The sequence below is a fragment of the Carassius auratus genome, chromosome 48 (genome assembly GCF_003368295.1).
Source record: "Carassius auratus strain Wakin chromosome 48, ASM336829v1, whole genome shotgun sequence".
In the NCBI taxonomy this organism is placed as follows: domain Eukaryota; kingdom Metazoa; phylum Chordata; class Actinopteri; order Cypriniformes; family Cyprinidae; genus Carassius; species Carassius auratus.
In genome coordinates, this window is record NC_039290.1 from 7,135,129 (window position 1) to 7,149,242 (window position 14,114).

General features: G+C 35.8%; 1 protein-coding gene across 1 annotated transcript; it reads left to right on the forward strand.

Annotated features, from left to right (window-relative positions):
* The first annotated feature begins 3,071 nt into the window (after positions 1–3,071).
* LOC113065681 (phosphatidylinositol 5-phosphate 4-kinase type-2 gamma-like) lies at positions 3,072–13,181 on the forward strand. The gene is made up of 10 exons (XM_026237133.1): positions 3,072–3,464; positions 5,934–6,031; positions 6,286–6,382; positions 6,620–6,766; positions 8,000–8,146; positions 10,380–10,418; positions 10,504–10,617; positions 10,705–10,969; positions 11,094–11,197; positions 11,303–13,181. Exons 1-10 carry the CDS (start codon positions 3,303–3,305, stop codon positions 11,381–11,383), a joined length of 1,254 nt encoding a protein of 417 aa, XP_026092918.1. The 5' UTR covers positions 3,072–3,302; the 3' UTR covers positions 11,384–13,181.
* The last annotated feature ends 933 nt before the right edge of the window (positions 13,182–14,114 follow it).

Here is a 14,114-nt window from a genome sequence, read left to right on the forward strand (position 1 = left end):
TACCTCACACTGATTTTGTTGTATCAATATATGTGCCAGTAGTTCTGGGCCCTTGAAAATGGACTCAATGCAAAAACTATAATGTGTGCAAGAACTATGAGACAAAAAAAAAAAGATACAGAGAAAAATAAATGCATATGTTAATATAAAGACTGATTCTTTGCAGAATCTCATTTAGAAACTCACATGCATGAAATTGAATATGATAAATTATGAATACTATCAACATGCACAACTGAAAAAAAAAAAAAATTCCCAGAGGCAATGAATTAGCAAAGGCAAATAGAAAGAGCAGATGCTGCTGTTGGCTGCAAGAATACAGCCATATGCTCATACAACTGTCAAATACAAATATTGCCTTGTGCTACAGTGGGGAAAATATTTATTTGATCCCCTGCTAATTTGTAAGTTTGCCCACTTACAAAGAAATGAAGGGTCTGCCATTTTTACAATAGGTTTATTTTATAATATAGAGACCAAAAGAATCCAGGAATAAAACACATTATATAAAAGATTAGAAACTGATTTGCATTTCAGTGAGTAAAATAAGTATTTGATCCCCAAGCAAAACACGACTTAGTACTTGGTGCAGAAACCCTTGTTGGCAAGCACAGATGTAAGACGTTTCTTGTAGTTGGTCACCAGGTTTGCACACATCTCAGGAGGGATTTTGATCCACTCCTCGTTACAGATCCTCTCTAAATTCTTAAGGTTTCTTGGCTGTCATTTGGCAACTCGAAGTTTCAGCTCCCTCCACAGATTTTCTATAGGATTGAGGTCTGGAGACCGGCTCGGTCACTCCATGACCTTAACTTGCTTCTTCTTGAGCCATTCCTTCACTGCCTTGGTGGTATGTTTTGGGTCATTGACATGCTGGAAGACCCATCCATGACCCATATTCAGCGTTCTGTCTCAGGGAAGGAAGTTCTCATCCAAGATTTTACAGTACATGGCCCAATCCATTTGCCCCTCAATGTGACAAGACTAATCTGTGTTCCACATGGGCACATAACCATCTAACATCTGTGGGAGCCAGAATTCATGCTGGGTGATAGTAGATCAAATACTTACTTCACTCACTGAAATGCAAATACATTTCTAACCTTTATGTAATGTGGGTTTTTTTTTCTGGATTTTTTGGGTTGGAATTCTCTATCCGTTAAAATAAACCTGGAATAAAAATTACAGACCCTTCATTTCTTTGTAGGTGGGTGAACTTACAAAATCAGCAGGAAATCAAATAAATATTTTCCCCACTGTATGGTGACTGTGCATTTTTGCAAACCCAGAACAGATTTTGCTTACTAAGAATAACTTAATGCTTTATCAGAGTAGAATATATTTTTCAAGAGCCAAACGGTTAAATATAATGATATTTATAGAGTACAGTTGTCATGAACATAAAGGAAAGATTAAATATTGCTGGAAGCTTTTGTGCCAAGACAGATCCATGCACATATATACTCACACAACAATCCATATGCTTGTTTCCAAGGTAACAACATAGCAGAATATAGCATATGTCTGTGCTTACATCATGCCCTACTTTGTACCACTGTCACTTGGAGAGTTTATTCGCCCTGTAACGAAAGCAACATTTCTGAATGCATTATTCGCTGTGTCGACACTGGTTATCAAAAACTAAGGAAGCCAAGATAAAGAATCTACAAAGATATGACAAAATATATGTAAGCAGTATATTTACCCACATACCTTGCTGACATTTGATACACAGTAATTAAAGCTGCAGTAGGTAACTTTTGTAAAAAATATATTTTTTACATATTTGCTAAAACTGTCATTATGTCCTGATAGTAGAATATGAGACAGATAATCTGTGGAAAAATATCAAGCTCCTCTGGCTCCTCCCAGTGGTCCTATTGTCATTTGCAGAAATGCATCCACTCCCGGTAATTAACAACCAATCAGAGCTGCGGTCCGTAACTTTGTTTGTGTTCAAAATGTAGAAAATGTATATAATAAGCGAGTACACCATGAATCCATTTTCCAAACCGTGTTTTTAGCTTGTCCTGAATCACTAGGGTGCACCTATAAAAAGTGTTTATATTCGGACTATTTTAGATTGCTTCGGGGTACCACGGCGGAGTAACCCAGTACCTTTGTGATTCTTCATAGACATAAACAGAGAGAAGTAGTTCCGGCCACAATGTTCTTCCGCAAGACGCAAGCAGTTCTGTTTATTAACCGCTAGAGTGTCAAAAGTTACCGACTGCAGCTTTAAAAAGAAAAGAAAGAAAAGGAAAAAAAGTTTTTATTTTAAGGTAAACTCTAGTTAAGGTAAAACACCTCACTATTAGAGGTACTTCTTTGTGGCGGGAAGTCAAGTCAGACTCAATTTCGCGAATCGGTTCTTTCGAATAATTTTCAAAGAACCAGATGATTATTTTGCGTACTTGCACTGTGCGTTTTTTTTTCTTTCTTTCGATACAGATTAATTAGTTTATAGTTTATTAATTTAGTTTAATTATTGTTTATTGTAATTATAGCATCCCAGCTCAGTTTGTTGCAGCCATGTTTTGGCTCAAATAGGCTAAACATTCCAAACAAGCCATTACAATATAAATATAATTCGAATTTACATTAAATAATACTAATTCTCTTTGGGCTGAACATTTTTCGCACATTTTATTTAGTCTAGTTAGGCTAAATCCATCGTTTTTCGTATTCATGTTTACAACTGCGTCGTTTGCCTACATCAAATTCTCAATTCACCGATTGGTTCTGCTCATAACGAAATTGGGCATGTTTCAGCTCGAAAAACTGATTCGAGAACCGCTCAAACCGATTCAGTCCGATTCCTTAAGTTTTTTTTTTTTTTTTTTTTTTACTGGTTCAACTGAATCATTGAAAAGATCCACCACAAAACAACGATTCTTTCGGACATGTCAATCATGTCAACCACTGGAACGAATCAGTTTAATAGTTAGGTTAGTATTGATATTGTTCCACTGTCTCATCTCACCTGTAACAGTTACGTCCGCAAACTACGTGACGTTGGCTCAGGTGACACACATTCCTGCTGTCACAATGTATCAAGATCCGTTCCTCTGAACTTGTGGGAGGAGCATCTGGATCACTGCCACACTTCAGCAACCTAGAGTTGTTCACTTCCATGAAGAATCGGTCCATCTGGGCCTGCAAACACAGCGGAAAACTGGCCTCCGCAGCTTAGCGCTTGGTTGATTTCGACCTTTGACTGTCAGTTATAGGAACCGGAGCAGGAACAGAGGGAGGCGGATCCGAGAGGAAAACAGAACGCTGTGTTACGGGGAGTGACCGTGATGATGGCGTCCCACGGTAACACCGGCAGCGCCTCCAGCCCGATGGTCATGCTCGCCCCCAAAACCAAGACCAAAAAGAAACATTTCGTGCACCAGAAGGTGAAAGTGTTCCGAGCGAGCGACCCAATGCTCAGCGTGTTCATGTGGGGCGTTAATCATTCGGTAAGGTGGTATATTATTTACTTAACTTCCTACATCACACAACTGCCATTTTTTGAGCTAACAGTTAGCTGCAAGTACGTATGTTGGGGAATGGCTTTCTTTAAGTGCATTATCTATTATTTAAATACATAATTTGTGTGTACTGTTGTTAATATGGATTTTGGCACGTGGGGTCACGCGCAAACTGGACACATTGTTTCATTGCACGAGGCGGATTTGCTGTTGTTTGCGACGTTCGATTTGCGAACGAATCGTTCTTTTGAGTCGGATCTTTGAAATAGAATTCGTTTACAACGGTAGTCTGTAAACCAGTCTCGACGAGTGTCGAATCAGACTAAATCGGTCCAAGCAGTTCACCCGATTCTGGGCATTATTTTACTTTTAGTATTGTTTAATTCACTTGCAAATCACATTTAGCTTCTCAATGAAGTTGTTTTTATTATTTGAATTGCGTATGCAACAAATTTAACTGGGGCACATGCAATTACAATATCACTCATGAAATACGTACGAATATAAAACATTTTAAACATTTGTACCTATTTATAACTCTGACTGAACGTTTTAGATGATATTCAACCCCGGAATGACGGACTACATGATTATGTAGTATGTACTTAACGTCTTGAGTTAAATGAATCATTGAGTCGTTTATTTGAAAGGTTCTTTGTCACTGTTCGAAAGAGCCGTTTGGCAAATGAGTCAGATTTCATATGACTAACTGGTGTTGAGAAAGTAATTTTTGTCGAAATATGATTTTAATATCTTAAATTTGTCTTGTCTGTATAATGTTTTTCTGCATTTAGATGTTCCATGCACGAAAAAACTATTTAGTAAAAATGCACGATTAATATGGGTATGCAGTGAGTCTAAAATTATAGTGTTTTTAATTATGACTGAAATTCCCAAAGGGATCTTAGAGGAAGTGATTGCTTTTAGAGGGATTTTATGTTTTTGAAGCATTTTGTTGTTGCCCGAGATTGGGCAGTTTTTTAATGAAATGTATTTAAAATGTGTATTTATACATTCAAGTAATTTGTATTTTGTTGTACAAAAGTAATTTGTAATTAAATTCTTTGAGAGACAGTTTTTTTTAATTTGAAATGCTTAACCTGTGCTAATAGTAAATCTAACAATAGCCTATCACTGGTTTTTGACTAGATTCAGGTGAATCAATTAGTTCATGGAAAACAAAACAATGAAAGAAGCTGTTTTTGTGCTCCGTGCAAACTGGCCAAGTATGTGCTAAAATATATTCTATCAGATATTGCTCTATGAATGTTATTACAGGACAGAAGGAAAAGCTGTGCTGCTCTACAACTTTGCTTTTCATGTGAAGTATTTGGGGCAGTTTTGCTGGGAAAATCAAGGGAAAGGGAATTTAATGAACCTCACCTGTCGACGTGATGTTGGTGAAATACATTGGCCATCACTCGATCGCATTACAATGGAGTGTGTGCAAGGGCATGAGCAATAAGTTGTTGACCACAGCTCTCTTAATGGCCACCAGTGTCACTATAACAAGGGTTTCTGAATTCTACATAGAATTAACAGCTAAATATCTTAACAGCTTAATACCAGCATTTTCAGGAGTTAATCTTTACTGTTGACAGTGAGCTTCAGCCATCCTCTTGACTAGGCGGTATGACAATTTCGCAGGACTGCTTAATTTTTGACACAACGATAAAAGAGCGATGAATAAAGTTTAGGCATGCTTGATGGTATTCAAGAAAACGTAGTCGATTGTGCCTTAAAGGAACACTCCACTTTTTTTTAGTAAAACAGTTAGAGTAAAACAGTTGAGTTTTGCCATTTTTGAATCCATTCAGCCGATCTCCGGGTCTGGCGGAAGCACTTTTTAGCTTAGATTAGCATAGATCATTGAATCTGATTAGACCGTTAGCATCTTGCTCAAAAAACACCAAAGAGTTTCTATATTTTTCCTATATAAAACTTGAGTCTTTTGTAGTTCCATCATGTACCAAGACTGACGGAAAATGAAACGTCATGACTTTCTAAGCTGATATGGCTAGGAAACTATACTCTCATTCCGGTGTAATAATCAAGGATCTCTAGCAAATTTTTTGATTATGCTGAATGAGAGTTCTAGTCCTAGCTATATCTAGGGGAGTTGAAATATGAGCCTATTTTCAAAAATAGTGGAGTGTTCCTTTAAGTGAACATAATAATTTAGAATAAAAATGGGTCAATTTATTTGATATATTGTCTAGTGTTAGGGTTAAAGAATATGTATAGAAGTTGTTCAAGGAGGGGAAAGGACTTCTCTTTCTCTTGTGTGTATTTAACTCCAGTATTACTAAGTTTAATGGGACTGTCTCTTGCACTTCAAATGATTGCTTGTAAATATTGTCGATGACATGTTAGAAGAGGGCATGTCATTCAGTGTTATATTGAAAATCTGCAAGTGCGAAGTTAATTTCAGTTGTTTCTCCCAAACTGTTTTTCCAGATAAATGATTTGAATCAAGTTCCAGTGCCTGTCATGCTGCTTCCTGACGACTTCAAGGCCAACACCAAGATTAAAGTCAACAACCATCTCTTCAACAAGTATGTATCAAAAGCTCCTCATTATTTTACACAGATTTTCATTGCACTGTGTGTTCGCTGTGTCTACAGCTGCACGTGAACTTGTTCTTCAAAGCAGGAATGTTTCCATTCATTTAAATAAATTCTTGTGATGATGGTGAGAGTGTAATTGGCAGCTTTTTCTGCAGAGCAGCCATTCCGCCTTCAGGTGAATGTGACTTATTAAAAGCTTTTTTTTTTTTTTTTTTATGAAATGATCCTTCTGTATCTTGCAGGGAGAATCTTCCGAGCCATTTTAAATTTAAGGAGTACTGTCCACAAGTCTTCAGGAATCTCAGGGAGCGATTCGGAATTGAAGATCTTGACTACCAGGTGACCTTTTTTCATTTATTTATTAAAAAAAAAAAAAAAAAAACTTTTTGTGCATTGCATTCATTGAGGAATCGGCTTGTATTTGGACACCAAACATTCAAAGTTCTCAAGAACATAAAGTATGAGCAGTTATTCAAAAGTCAAAAGTTTTTTTCCTTTTGTTTTGCATATACTATAATATCACTGCTTAATTTGTTTTAAATTTTTGTGCTTGCGTGCATGGATGTTTTCCATCAGGTGTCCCTGGCCCGCAGTGCTCCCATGAGAGGTGAAGGTCAGGGGGAAGGTCTTCTCTTCACGTCCTATGACCGTACACTGATAGTAAAGCACATCACGAGCGAAGAAGTAGCTGATATGCATAACATTCTCTCCGAGTATCACCAGGTATCTCACAACACACTGGTCAGGACATGCACTAAATCAAGCTATATCAAAAGTTATATTTAATCTAACAGATCATTAATATCTGCTCCACTGCTGTATCCTTCATGCATGTATGATTATATAAGTGCTTACAGATCTGAAACTAGCATGGCATCCAAATTGTTAGGCTGATTTATTAAACTGTAGCTTCAAAAGCTGGTTTCAGGCACATTATGTCACATACATTTGTGTTTCAATTTGCTTAGCACTTCAACTGAAATATGTTTATTAGTTTACATGTTACACAAGTTTGCCTGCGTTGGAGAAAAATCATACAAAATTATTCAGACTCCAGCTATTTTTGTGTTTAATCACCCAGTTGGGATCTGCGGGTCTGTTGTTCATTTCCTCTTTACACTGTCACACAAAACTTGTTCAGCCACTAGAGTCATTTTCATGTTCCACCACACTTCCTTGAAATAGTTAAATTGCTCTTTTTATAACTGACAGTGAGCTTTTGTTCTGGGCGCTTGTGGGAATGGGAAGTTGTGTTTATGGTTGATACAGCGGTAGTCTTAGATTGTGTTCCCCTTTTTACAGCATCATGATAAAGTTATGGGTGTTATATTCACAGGCGAGACACTAACCTAACCGACTCCAAACTTTTGAGCAGTATAAAGTATTTTTAGTTATTTTAGATACATGTATATCTTTTTAAAGCTCTTGTTTTTTAGCTTGTGTAAGGGTAGGGTTAGCGTAGCGTTTGAGCGCCTCTGTTTTGTTTACAGTGCTGTGATGACCATGAGATAAGTTTGTGTGAGTGGCTTTCTCAGTTTCCATTGTAGCCGAGTGAGCAGATTTTAATCGAAGCTGTGCTTCTGCATTTGCACTGCCTTTAGAGTATATTCACAACATGTCCTGAGGGTGCACTAACATGTGTACCAGAGTCTACAATGACAAATTTAAACTCCACTTTTAAGTGCTATAATCATGCATTTTCCTTCATATTGCAGTTTTAGTTCAGCACTGCTGATGATAAGTGAGTTTAGGTGTGCAGTGATGCAGAGAGGGAAAACACGGTCATTTATTAAGCCTGTGGGCTTGTTATGGTGCCGGATACCATATGCTGCTCAAAGTTGGTTCGTTGGTTATGAACTGTGTGTTGTGTTCCACTGAATGAACATTTTGACTGTGAAGCTTTAAGGGGTAAAACTGCCAAAATATAATTCAGTATGTTTTGTGTTTTTCTCGCAGCATATAGTGAAGTGTCATGGCAGTACACTCCTCCCTCAGTTTCTGGGCATGTACCGGGTTACGGTGGAGAGCGAGGACACGTACCTGATCGTCATGAGGAACATGTTCAGCCACAGACTCGTTGTCCACAGGAAATACGACCTAAAGGTAGGAACTGTTGCCCGCGGCTGAGATGAGATGATATGATGTTTTGACTCTGATGATGTGTGCCTGAACTTTTCATAGCGTGACTGATATTTGTGATTGCACACATCATTAACTTCATGAGCATTGAGCAAACAGCACCTAAATCATGCAGCACATGCCCTTAGACCTGGTTGAAGAGATTTAGGTGGACATGATTGATGAATAAAGGTTTTCCATCTTGTAGAATTGGCAATATCATATATTTATGACAAAATAAGAAAAAAATTAAATAATTACTATTAATTAATTAAGATTATACTAGTTTGGGCTGCACAATTAATCGAATTCCTTACACGATTATAATTACGAATGCCACAATTACGTGATCATGATTACGTGATCGGCAAATAATTGTTCAAAATCCACTTCTGTTATTCTGCTTGCTTAAGATGTTTTTTTCGTTTTTACAGATTATTTTAAAGGGTTTTTCCATTGCTTTAGTTTTAGTATATTCAGTTCAATTAAAGTTTATTAGTGTAGCGCTTTTTACGATACAAATCATTGCAGAGCACCTTTACAGAAAATTAAGTTTCTACAATATTTAGTAGTAGCTTATCAATGGTGACATTCAGTTTATATGCCTATGGCAGAAATGTGTGGAAAAATCATTAAAATTTATATCATTATAATACCATGGATTTTTTTTTAACGCCTTAACTGTCACTCACATTTTTGAACATGGACTTTATAGTTCACGATTCAAACTTAAATTTTTATAATTCTTGAATGAAAACATTATGTAACATGATATTGATGTACCATTTACATGGTAATGCAGTCTGATTTTAAAATGTTTTTTTTTTAAGTTTTCAGCTGATATATAATTTCTGATGATTTCTAAAATGTGATGGAGAAAAAGGCAACGAGGAAGTCTTTTTTTTTTTTTTTCGTTTTTTTTTTCGTTTTTTTAACAAAGGTCAAAACTCCTGTTATAATGTAGATTTTGGAGGGTGCACTCTTGTCATAAATTAATCTATTACTTTTCCTACATCATTTTAACAAAAAACATTGGTAAAATATATATTTGGGAGTCCTAGACCTTTCCAACGATATATAGTTTGTCAAGATTAGATTAGATTTAATTGTAATATAGTGAAGTAAATGCAGGCGTCCTGTATACGGGACGGGGTGACAGTTGTAAACCAAATCAATGTATAGTTGACATTTGAGGCTTAATACTATAGAAAAGCAATAAAAAAAATTCAGTTTGAGTATTTTCACCCCTAACACTAGTATAATTTATTATGATTTTATATATATATATATATATATTTTTTTTTTTTTTTATCAAGTTTGATTTCTATGAATCACTTTAAGTTAAGTTTTCAGTGAACTGATCCAACTCAGTCAAAATGTTTTGGTTCATATATTTAACGTTTTCGAACAACATGAAATCAATGGCTGGTGGTAAATTAATCAGTAATGTTTATACATTTTTTTAATATTATATTTATGCTACCATTTATACTATGCATGCCAAAGGTTTGCGGTTGGTACCATTTAAAAAAAAGATTTTTTGGAAAGTCTCTTCTGCTCACCAAGACTGATTTTATTTTCTGGAAAATCCAATAAGAACAGTAATATTGTGAAATACTATGAACAAAAAATTAAGACATTTATTCCTGTGATGTTTTATTCCTCCAGTGTTTAGTGTCACATGATCCTTCAGAAATCATCATCTTAATGATCCTAATATGCTGAATTGGTGCTGAAACATTCATTATGTTGAAAACAGTAGTGCCGTTTAATATATTTGTAAAAATGATGTTATATTTGTATATATAATTTTTTTTTTCAGGATTTTTTGATGAATATAAAGTTAAAAAAAAACCTGCTTTAAAAAAAAAATCTTAATTATCTTTACTGAAGAAAAAAAAAACTGACCAACAATTTTTTAACTGCAGTGTGTATCTGTATCATAATAAATTAATAATTGTAATATTTGTGATGTTACTATATCTATTCCTAATTATGTGAATGGCCACAGTTTATATCTTTTGGTATAAAAATGTTCTTAATGACTTGTTTTATTGCTATTTTGCTTTTAAGCCACAAGAGGGTGTGATTACACTCACAATGTACAACAGAGACAAATCCACAACAAATGGTCTGTTAGAGCATCTGATGCTGATCCATTTAATGAAAGACCCACTCAAGACTCCTAAAAAGAGTCTAACGTTGTGTTTTTATTCAGGGCTCCCTGATAGATCGTGAGGCCAGTGACAAAGAGAAGGTAGGACATCAGTCCAGATCACTTTCTAAAGTTACCTGATGCAACATCAGACACAGTTCAGACATTCTTACTTCTTCTAATGCAGGTCAAAGAGCTGCCCACTTTTAAAGACATGGATTTCAGAAATAACATGCAGAAGGTGTACGTCACCGAAGAGCAGAAAGAGAAGATTATGGAGAAACTAAACCGAGATGTAGAGGTAAAGACTTGTACTTTAAACCAAAAATGTGTATGATGAACTGTAAAGGTCCTAACATCCCTGCTCTTCATGTTGCCGTGATGATAGTTCCTGGTGAAGCTGAAGATAATGGACTACAGCCTGTTGTTAGGCATCCATGACATGGCACGTGGCGAGCGGGAGGACGAGGAGGCCGAGGAGCCCAGCTGTGAAGATGATACTGATCCTGAAAACGGCCTTGTGCCGGCCGTGCAGGTGGGCTCGTACGGCACGTCACCGGAGGGCATCGCCGGTTACATGAACTCCTTCAAACCCCTGGGACCTGGAGAATTTGACCCTTATGTTGATGTATACGCTGTCAGAAGCGCCCCAGGTAAGCTCTGGCTGATAACACGGAGAGGAAGTTGAGGATAGGGAAGGGAAACCACATGTGTTCAGCATGTATGGAAGCGGGAAGCGGGAAAGGAGGTCATGTGTGTGTTTGTGTTGGATTGCAGGAGCGCCGCAGAGGGAGGTGTATTTCATGGGCCTCATTGACGTGTTGACGCAGTACGACACTAAGAAGAAAGCTGCACACGCTGCAAAGACCGTTAAACATGGCGTGAGTGGAAAAACAGTTTTATTGCACACTCGTCCAGTATAATTTGCTTAATTCTGAGTTGGAGGAGGTTATAATAACACGACTCATCCTGTTTCTCTCTTTCAGGCTGGTGCTGAAATATCTACGGTTCATCCCGAGCAGTATGCCAAACGATTCCGTGAATTCATCTCCAATATTTTTGCATAACTACTACTGGGTGTCTTTAGCAACACTTCAAGGTCACATTTCACCCCAAAATCAAAAGGAAAAAACAGAAATTATATTTTGCGTAAAGAAATCAGGTCTAATTTTAAGACTGTTAAGTTATTTTTCACTGTGACATTATTTTTATGACAATAAACACATTTGCCCCTGTTACTATAATATGTCCAGATGTATTTTTTTGTGATTCTCATTGCAGTAATACACTAATTGTTTTAATGAAATTCTTTTTTGTCTAATATATATGTTTGTGTGTGTGTGCATATGCACACAGATCAAATGTATTATGAACTATATATTTGTGTGTGTATATATATGAGAGAGAGCGATGTATTAATTTTATTTAAAAAGTACTGTTATTGAGTATGAATATAGAAAACAAATTGAAGCATTTCTTATATACACACACAGACAATAATATTAATCAATACAGTAATTTTTATTAATATTGTTAGGTTATAATATTAGGATATTATTATTTATACAACAATTGGAAATACGTCTCATTGTAATTCTTTTTCTATATTTTGTATGTATTTACTATTACATTGTGTGTGTGTGTGTGTGTGTGTGTGTATTCATGTATGTATATATACACACCGTGTATATATACACACGTTTTGCATTATTTGAGAATTTGGAGGGGAAATGTGTTTTATTATAAAAATAAAGTCTGAAAAAAAAATCTTAATAGTGTTTAATAGATTACATTTTTAAGCAAAATATAATGTTTTAGTTTATTTCTTATTCTAGGGTGGCATGCACTGTTCTTCATGTGCGTCACAGGTTTTGTCAGATTCCCTCAACATGTTTTTGCGGTCTCCGTCTACTGCCGTCCCATAGGTTGATTGATTTTTTTTAGCCTCTCTTAGATGCTTCATATTTCAGATATTTTCATAACCTGTTATTTAAGTACAACATGTTGACAGGAACTAGACCTTCTCTTAAACACTACAGCTACAGTACATTCATTAAGTATGTATTCACACATGAATGACACTAGAATAGATTCACATGAATCGGCTCGTGGCACAACCTACAAACATAGGAACGTTGCCTAATCTGTTAAGGAGAATAACTCCAAACCTGTAGCAGTGACATAATGTGCTCTTGGTGTGTTCTCTCTCTTTCTATGGACTTTGGCTTGGCAGAGAGGGAAACCTTCGCCTTAACCGCTTGCAGAACTGATTGTAGAGAAAAGCAGAAACTCATGTTGTCCGATGCTTTGAGTGCATGCTAGCTTCACTTGAATTATTACACAGCACTAGAATGATGTGAGGAGGATGACACACAAGCCAGTGACCCTAAGTGTACAATAAGGGTCTAGATTAAAGTAATATTATGAACTGAATGCTGACTGTTTATATTGATAGATGGAGCACACCCATATCTCTTATTTGAACTATTTTATGCAGTTAGCCTTAATGCAGACAAGAGGAGTTTTGTACTATGTAGTAGAAATATTCTACCAACACTGAGCTGATTTAGTATGAAATGCCTTATTGTTGCATTTTTATTTTGCAAATCAGTGTTTGGACCAAATATGTTTTTCAGAGATTTCCCAAAGCATAGTTTCTGTTATCTGTTCATTTAAGGTTTGTACAATTACAATTGGCACAAATACACTATGTCCATAATCACTGTACTTGAAATGGTATTTTTTTAGAGCCGTTTTAAAACATGAAGATGTTACATTAAGACATTGTGTTCACATAATGCATGTAACGACTGTAATTACCAATAATGTGCATTCCTAAGTACAATAAAAAAAAAAGAATTATTATATATTGGATGAAACCAGTTGAGTCAACATTTATATACATATACATGAAAGTAGCATACAGTTGCAGTCAACATTTGTACTTCTACTATTTGTCCACGTTTCTGATTAATAGTTCTGAATTAACCCTAAGTCATAAAAACGGTAAAAACACATTTATGAAAGTATATCTATTTTGTTTTTTATTAATATATACATGTGCGTGCATATATATATATATATATATATATACACACACACACACACACCACACTGTATAGTCATAAAACTGAAGTAAATGGAAGTATGTATTTATATATATTAATTAATTATTAATATTTTTGGTATTTGTATTAATATTTGAACATTTAATATTAATATTTATATAATAATATAACAATAACATTTAATATTTTTACAACATATAATAAAAAATAAGATTTTTTTGTTGTTGAGGCAACTAAAATGTGTTGAACTTTAAGTTGAGGTTTCTATAATTTAGCGGGGCCTCCATGAGGTCAAGGACAGGATCCACCTAGCCCTTTCCAGGAGCTGTGATTTTGCTGACAAACTCTTTCCTGTTTCACTAGCAAAAAGATGTACTCTTAACAATGGGGAGCGTGCAGGGGGAAAAAAGCTAATCGTCCAGCAAACTGCTGACAAATTCTTGTAGTTGTATGATTAGCTGGAACACAGAGTTCAGGGCGTCACATTCTCTTCAAGACTTTTCATTCTTTGCTGGGTTAAGGTCATTTTTAACCCTCGGTTAAGTAGGTTAGCATCTTCCAGAGCAATAAGAACTGTAATAGCCAATCAGTGAAAAGTACAAAATAGGCCTCATTGTGAACCAATAGTCTGATTTATTTAAACAACTCCTGATTTATTTAGCAGATACTACAAAAATGTAGTGTATGTGCACTTTATGCCATTGCATATTCAGATGACTTGGTACATTTG